Raw genomic sequence first — 8,367 nt, forward strand, 5'->3', positions numbered from 1 at the left:
CACACACACGCACACACACACACGCACGCACTTTTCTCTCTTCCTCTCTGTCTTTTTTCTCTCTCAGTCTCTCTCTTTTCCTTTCCCACTTGCACTCCTTTAATGTCTCCCTCCTGATTTGGAGATGGCTCTGTCTCCCATGATGCACCAGCCCCAGGCAGCGGGGGCCCCGTGCAGGGCTGGCGCTCCTTTGCCAGCAGCTCCGCTTGCCTTTCTTCTTCTTCCCTTCATCGTGTTTACAAAGAGATGAGAGGAACAACAAAAAAAGAGTCAAAATCAAGAAAGCCAGTGTGCCAAATAACAAAAAAGTAAGAAAGGGAGAGAGAGAAGCCGGCGCATATAGTTAAAGAAAAAGGAGGATAATGTGACTAGAGTACCTCTGAGCTGCCCTGCATGCAGCCGGGAAATAAATTACTACTTCCCCTCAGATCTTCCCAGTATTTGACTCCTCTATCCTCTCCCTCCCTCTTTTCCCTCCTTCTCTGTCTCGCGCTCTCCCTCTCTCTCTCTGCCACCATTGCCACTTCACGAATGTACGTCTCAATCCTCTTCTTTTTTCTCACTGTTAATTTTGTCCCCTCTCCCTTTTCTTCCCCTCTCTCCTCGCTCTCGCTTCTCTGTCGATATCTGGCTTTTATTCGGAGATTTAAAGCTGCATGTCCCTCCCACCCCTAGTGTGCGTTTGATGTTTGACAAGGGCCCTTTGAAGTGTGCTGACTTCAGAGGCTGCCTAGCTGATGGCTTGGTCGGGCTACAGAGGGTGCAGGCAGGGGGCCTCCCCTCCAAGCGAGACCAACTGCTAACCCGCCATTGCTACCCCCTTCTCTCTCCCTCACCCAGCAGCCTGGCACTGCCAAGGGCACTGGGCATGAGAAGATCTAGGGAGGGATGGGCAGCGGAGAAGGTTCAGGTTAGCTCGAGGGCAAGGGCATGTGGATTAGGCCTTTGGAATAGTAGCAGGATTTTTGGAACAAGATAGGATTAGGGCAAGGGCAGTGGATTAATGCACCATATTGCATCCATCAGAAACACTAAGTCGTTACACTAGCACACACTCTAAAGTGTCCTCTTCTCTGTCTTGTGTACCCTGCAGAGGACACACCGGCTGCCTAAAGAGATGACCCCCGTTGAGCCCTCGGCCTTCGCTGCCCAACTCATCGCCCGGCTGGAGAAGCTAAAGCGAGAGCAGGAGACTATGAGCTCACTGGAGGAGAGGCTGCAGCAGATCCAGGAGGTATGGATGCTCTCAAAAATGTTCTAAGTAGTCTGACACTTCCACTTACTTCCACTTACTGCTATTTGGAAATTGTATCTTGTATCCAAGTTAGCTCAGGCAGTGGTTCTGTGCTGCACTACAAAAGCCTTTACTCCAGTTTGAGCATGTTGAAGAACGGGGTACAGACCAAGGGATTTAAAGTCTGTCTTGGTTTAGTTGCTACTTCGCTTTTCCTCCATGTCCTCCCCCATTTCATCTGGAGGAACTTTCAAACTTATGTTTCTAGACACACTTGAAGTTCCTTCAAATAGTTAGTACTTAGTTACTCTCCAGTGGCACGTTTGCTGAATATGTGTAGTGCCAGTCTCTTTGTGCAGCACAGGCACACTCTGCATTATAGATGAAGCGCACCCAAAGCCTGTTAGCGAAGATAACAGTACGGCAAAAAGGAAACTCAAATCAAGTTATCCAGGCGTTTGCTCTCCCTGACTTCAGAGAACGATAGATATAAGTTGGTGTAAGCTGAGACATGAATTTCTCTGCTGGCTGCATTTCCCACATGTGACTGTATGAATGTTTTGTCAATTGCTTTAAATTGTAAAAAATTCTCTTTTCATTGTCCAGGAAGAGGAAAGGGAGGAGGGCAACGACCTTATCAGCAGCACCTCCCTCCAACACCCCCTGCTCCCGTCTGCGAGCCAGTGTGAGGAAGATCCTCAAGCTATCCTAGACGAGCACCTTTCACGTGTCCTCAAGACACCTGGCTGCCAGTCACCAGGAGTGGTTCGCCACTCGCCACGCTCACGCTCGCCAGACCGGACTGGTGCTGTGGTGTCATCTGGCCACGGGCCCTTCTTTGGTGCTTATCCTGGGGCTTCTAAGGTGCTGATGACAGGCAGGCAGTCTACAAAGCACATCCACCACCACTACATTCACCATCACCACGCTGGGCCAAAGACCAAGGAGCAAATCGAGGCCGAGGCGGCTCAGCGTGTGCAGTGCCTCTGCCCTCAAGGGGGCGCCAATTACTCCGACTTCACACCTGCGTGAGTTTTACTTATAAGCTGTCCCTTAAATGTTTCCTGTGATGAGCTGCTCTTCCTCTGATGCTAATTTGCCTTCTTCCTCCAGTCGCTGCAGCACTTTGTCCAAACGGCCAGTGAAGGCCTCCGATGAGGGCGTGTCTTCACCACGCCTTCCTCTAGTTGCCACCGACCGCTCTCAGAATGTTTGGCAGTGGATCCTAGAGAGTGAGAGGCAGGGAAAGCACAAGCCACACAGGTAAGTGTCTGTTTGCACGAAATGATCTTTAGAAAAGTGCACTGAGTTCTCAGCTCAAGAGGCTGACCCTTTTTTTGTTTTAACAGCACTCAAGGCCTGAAGAAGTCCAACCCGCTCGACTCCAAGACCCTGCCTGGTCGAACCTCCTCATCTTGGGGTGGTGGTGGCATTGGCAACGGGGCTCACCTCCGTGGCCATCACCCAGGCCACCCTTTCATTCAGGACCCAGCAATGCCACCCCTTCCCCCTCCCAACACCCTGGCACAGCTAGAAGAAGCCTGTCGCAGACTAGAAGAGGTTTCCAAGCCACCAAAACAAAGGTAGGAAACCTTATAGACAAAACAGTTGTGCACTTGATTTGCTACAACACAACACTCTATAAATGAAGTCCCGTTTCTTTTCTTTGTATTTATACGAAGAATATTGATTTGTCATTAATCTTGTGATTTTCACAGACATTCAACTGGAGCCAGCAACCTTCAGAGAGACAGGAACCACCCGGCAGCTGTCTTCCCCACGGGAAGCAACTCTTTAGCCAGCCCTGGAGTCCAAGCAGACGAGTAAGAGCTCTTTTATTTGTACTTTTGCTAAATCCTTTGTTTCTAAAGCTCAGTCTTTATTACTTTCACAATTACTTTCTAGTTTTCCAAACACCATTACTCACTTATTTTGTCATTCTGTCATTTATGAGTTTTCACCCTCAGATTTTCATTCTCCTCTCTTCTTAGAGAGTCAGCTTTGCTTTGTCTTTGAACTCCTTTCTTAAAGAAAAATAGGATTAGATGTGACATTCTACCTCTCTCCCACATTGCCCAATAGCCCCTGGTTCTTCAAAATAATCAGCCCCCTTCATATATATGTCAGTGAATGTGGTGGGTTTTTAAAGCCAACTGAAAACAACCAAGTTTTAAATCTTACAATTTTGATTTTGCATGTTCAGGTCTAAGGAGCTGGTGGTCACCTACTTTTTCTGTGGAGAGGAAATTCCTTATCGCAGCATGATGAAGACCCACTGCCTCACCCTGGGCCACTTCAAGGAACAGCTTAGCAAGAAAGGCAACTACCGGTAAGCATGCGCCACTGGAAAGTGCGCACAGATCACACTTGCAGATACATGCTCAGATGTGTTTAGCGTCACGACAGGGTTAGTCATCTGTGTTTGGATGGGCATTTGTTATTGTGCTTTTATGTGCTTGTCTGCTAAGTGGGAGTGTGAAATACTGGAGCCTGATAGTTGAAAAGAAACTGGGCTGATCCGCTGTATTCGAAGCTTACAAAAATCGGGGAGGGGAGCAGAGGGGATATTCTGCAGCAATTTTTTTTCTCACATCTGGTACTGATTTCCATGCTTAGGCAGCCTTAATAAATATGGCTTTGAAGCCTGGGCCATTTTATTTTGTGCACAAAGACCATTGCAAGGCCCTCAAATTCCTCCTCCACACTATTGCATCAGGCATTAGAATCAAATGCTGGAGGCACCTTCTTCTTCTAATGACAGTTAATGCAGGAGAAATACCTCCTGTTTGAAATGATGAGGGGAAATTCCTTCACATAGTGAAGACTTAAGGTAGTTTCAAAAGTAATAGACAGTTTTAAAGAAAATTCTGAATCAGGGGTTCCACAGTCCAGGAAGTTCAACCTTAATTTATCAAAAAAGTTGTTCCAGTGCCTCTGAAAACAAATGTAGCCTTGCATGCCCGTGACATCAACATCAGGTTTTAGTCACATCTGCTTGTTAGGCAAGACAGAAGAAGAAGAAGGCCTGCAAAACACAAGTCGTTGCACCCCTGCTATCCCATAACTCTTCAGCGAGCGAGTGAAAAGGGGGGGAGGTGGGGATGAAGCGTCTGGCTTCAATGGCAGCAGAATGTGTGGAGTTGGTTAATTTGGACATGGCAGCAGTACAGCTGAGAACAGTACGCCGCAGCTCTGCCAGACGATATTGGTGCCAGATGTTGTGAAGAGAGAAAAATCCTGCCACATAAAACATGTTCCAATGGAAAGACTCCTGTGTCTCTCTGTCTCACTCTCTGCAACAAAGTGATGACTTTGAACTATTTGTGAGTGAAAATGTAGCGTTTTCTTCTATTAATAATTTTAAAAAAGGGTAACACGCTTCGAGAGCTAGGAATGAAACAATGAATTAAACCAGAAAGTTAAATCAACAGAGGAAACGTGTGCATAAATGTCAGATGATTAAAGAAAACTATCGCTGCTGTCGCACCTCTGCACGCTGTAGTACAGTTTTAAGTTTTGCAGCTGTGATAAAGCGGGCCCCTCTCTCTTTTATTTGTGTGTAACAATCAACATGGAAAGTAGGGCTGCATGTGTACATTTTTGTACGCCCCTCTGTACATGTGTTGTTTGAATGACTCTAAGCTGAGCTCATAAAACAGTGAGCCGTTTCCCCCTTTTTTCTCCTTTTTTATATTCTGAACACAGGCACACATGGGCAAAATGAGGCATTTTTCCATTACAAAGCTTATCATTATATCCCCTCCTGCTGATCTTTTCCTGGGTTTAAAGTAGAGAGGAGAAATCATTAGGAGCTCCAGGAGACTTCACAGTCACTGGAACCAAGCTATACCCTGTGAGTTATCTCTGCTTGAGAGAAGAAGAAGAGTGGGTTAGCTAGGTGACCCCTTGACCTCCAGGAGCCCGTCTGAGCAGTCGCCACCCTCCCTCCCCCTTCTAGGGTAAAGCCCCTCAGTCTCGGCACGCATCCAACCCATCACACCCACTCACCGAGCCAGGGAAGGCCTCCGCTCTGCTTCCCCCTGCTTTCTTCCCTTCCTGTTGCCTCTTTTTTCCTCTGTTCTCGGCTGGTGATCGGAAAGCTGCCCGAAGTGTGTGTGCGTGTGCGTAACAGGGAAACATAGTACGTGTGTGTTTACGTGCAGACAGCAGAGCGCAGTCTTGCAGTCACAAGCAGACTCTCGGGCACCTGAAATGTCAACCTGTGTGACAGAAATGCCCTTCATTTGACAGCCAGCCCAATTATAAGCCATGGAGACACAGAGAGGGAGGAAAGGCACTGAAGAAGAGAGAAAAAGAGAGAGAGAGAGGCTAGGGGGGGGGGGGCTTAAGACAGCGTCTAATTAACCCTTCAACTTTAATAAGGCCTTACAGGACAGAAAGGCATTTGCAGAATGGCTAGCAGTCAGGATGAACAAGTGGATGAGCACACATAGATGAACACGCACACAAACAGGCTTTTTCTAGCAGCTTGAATTATCACAGGGAGTGTGTAAACGGAGGGTTCAACTCTGTTTGCGCAGCGGTGTGATGTGGAGTCAGGCTCTACCTTTGAAGTGAGCAGGGATGGCATTGAAGGCTATGACTAAGTTGTTTTGAGCAGGATCCATTTCTGGCTCTCAGAGTGTGTGTGTCTGTGTTTGATTTGGACTAAAGGGAGTTGTGCGCGAGCGTGTATATGTAAGTAGTCGTGTAGGTGCCTCAAAGCGCTTTAAAACGCGATGAAATACATCAGATGCATCCTGCTGCCACTCTGTCAGGTTTTGTTTGAGTTCTCACCTACGCTCCACGTTTTCTAATCACAAACCTCTCTTTTTTGTTTTTCCCTTCTCAGGTACTACTTCAAGAAGGCGAGTGATGAGTTTGAGTGCGGTGCAGTGTTCGAGGAGGTGTGGGAGGATGCCACTGTGTTGCCCATGTATGAGGGCAAGGTCCTGGGCAAGGTGGAGAGGATGGACTAAAGGCCACTTTGTGCCAACCAACTAATGCCCTTCCCCCCACCCAACCAAAAGCTAAATCACTTGAGCAAGAGACTGTAATTTACAAGAACACTCTGGACTCCTTTTTTTTGGTTTCTTTGTTTGTTTCTTTTTCTTAATATTAAGCTAAACAGAGTTAATATATCCAGCACAAGAGGAGCGATTGAAGGAAGACGAGCCAATGAAGTATGCCGAACACAGAGGAGGCGCTGCCCCTCCCCGACTTTCTCAGCCAATCAGCCTTAGAAACACAAGGGAATGACAGACCAATCCAAGGATGACGATGATGACCGTTGGCCAGTGGCGGGCGCGAGACCCCGCCTCTTCTTGAATATAACCACTGAAGATGTAGATGACTGTTGTCTTGTGATGTGTGACAGACTGATGGACTTGCAGGAGGTGAATGCGCAGCGCCACCGACCTGCTCTTAACATTACACTCCAACATCGTTACAAAAACGTCCATACGTGTGCATATACATACATGCATATATGTATATATACATGTATTATATATATAGATGCTTTTTGTCATGAGTTGAAAGTTTTTATTAAGTATTTATTGAAAATGACCTTCCCCCTGTTGTCCCCTCCCCCGAGTCTTCTTAAACCTGTGTTCCTCGCCCTCCCTTTTTTACAGCCAATGGGTAAGCTGCTTTGAATATTGGGAGAATACTGTGGTGATATAGTTTAGTGTTCTAAGTTACACAGAGGACGTGACGCTAGCCTAGCACTTCTTATAGCCTTGTAGCCACGTCTCTTAGCGGTGGTCTTGTCCGAGGCGCACTCCCTCCACTCTTTTAATGGTCAATCCCAGTCTTATATGCTGCTGATAGTTTATAATAAGCAAGTTTTTCACACTAGCATTTCCTCTCCCTCGTCCTCTCGGCCTCCCTCCCTCCCCCTCCTTTTCGCTTTGTCTCGATCGACAAAGTTCAATCTTTTTTGTTGTGCCTTTGTTTGTAAACCAGGCATTGCACAGGGATGGGGGGTAGAAACCGTTGTAGATTACACACAGAGACGAGACCCGGAGCACAAGTTGCACCACCTAATAATGGCAGTGTTTACAGCCCCCACACCAAAATGACTTGTGCTAACGAGAACCAGTTTGGGTCACCGAGAACGACTTCTTTGAGGAGTTCAGCTAGCGTGTCAAAAAAGACAAAAAAAAAGACAAAAAAAAGTGAACGTTGAAGAATTATGGCTCCAATATCTTTTGAATGTTGTTACAATAACACCGTATATAGCAGAGCTCCTGTATACATTGTAATTATGCATTCTGAAGTATGGATACCGACACATGTGATGCACACATACACAAACAAAACACGTACAAACACACGATCGCTGGTGTTTTATGAGTACAGCACCTGTGCCTACATGGATGCCATACCATGTGCTACCCTGTTTCAGGGTTTTAATATATATCCCTTGGTTTTCAGAAGGGTTTTATGTTGAAAAGATATTTTTATGCTTTTAATATCCTGTAATCATGTTTTGGTGTTTTGTTTTTACACCACAGCCTTTTTTTTGTTTTGGTTCATTCTATCTAAACTGTAAATTATACATTATATAAAGAGTTTCATTTAAAGATTTACATGGACCTATAATTATTGTAATTATTGAGAGATGTAGCCTTTATTAAAGTTTTATATTTTTCAAATGAAAACTGATGTGCTTGGAACTGCTTCTTTCCTGACTCAGAATAACGTATTTTTATTGCTGTGCTGTGAAAATGACTTATTTTCACAACGTAGCCATATTTTTCAGACAGTTATTTAGACATGATACAAGTTGACTGGAGTGTTTTGTCCACTTAAAGAAAATTACAGTGCTACAGTCGGTCTGGGACATGTGGTAATGCATAAACAGGGGCTGTTTTTACACATGAACCTCGGACAGTGTGAAGGGAATTAGGTCGGGACATTGTCCAAGTTGCTCTTTCTCACGTGTAGCCCACAGCAGGAGAGCGTCTGCTTCTGATGCGGACTATACTATTTCTAGTCAAGTATACTACTAGAAATACTCTGTGGTTTTTTTGTTTTGCTGGTGTTTTTTTCTCAGTGTGTGCTGCCTGAGTAAAACGTGCAGGAGGCAGCACGTTGCGGGCCTTGTTGTTCGATAAGAAGTCAGTTAC

At 46.0% G+C, this 8,367-nt stretch overlaps 1 protein-coding gene across 5 annotated transcripts in view; it reads left to right on the forward strand.

Annotated features, from left to right (window-relative positions):
• The window catches only part of LOC102197764 (axin-2-like), a 58,236-nt gene extending 50,499 nt beyond the window's left edge, over positions 1–7,737 (forward strand). For all 5 annotated transcript variants that reach the window (XM_013911945.1, XM_013911946.1, XM_013911947.1 and 2 more), the window contains 7 exons: positions 1,094–1,234; positions 1,841–2,262; positions 2,348–2,497; positions 2,584–2,817; positions 2,953–3,057; positions 3,438–3,563; positions 6,087–7,737. In XM_013911945.1, coding sequence (XP_013767399.1) covers positions 1,094–1,234; positions 1,841–2,262; positions 2,348–2,497; positions 2,584–2,817; positions 2,953–3,057; positions 3,438–3,563; positions 6,087–6,213 — 1,305 coding nt within the window. In that variant the 3' untranslated portion in view covers positions 6,214–7,737. The remainder of the gene's footprint in view (positions 1–1,093; positions 1,235–1,840; positions 2,263–2,347; positions 2,498–2,583; positions 2,818–2,952; positions 3,058–3,437; positions 3,564–6,086) is intronic.
• The last annotated feature ends 630 nt before the right edge of the window (positions 7,738–8,367 follow it).

The sequence above is a fragment of the Pundamilia nyererei genome, unplaced genomic scaffold (assembly GCF_000239375.1).
Source record: "Pundamilia nyererei isolate P.nyererei 1_Seehausen unplaced genomic scaffold, PunNye1.0 scaffold00075, whole genome shotgun sequence".
NCBI classification, from domain to species: Eukaryota; Metazoa; Chordata; class Actinopteri; order Cichliformes; family Cichlidae; genus Pundamilia; species Pundamilia nyererei.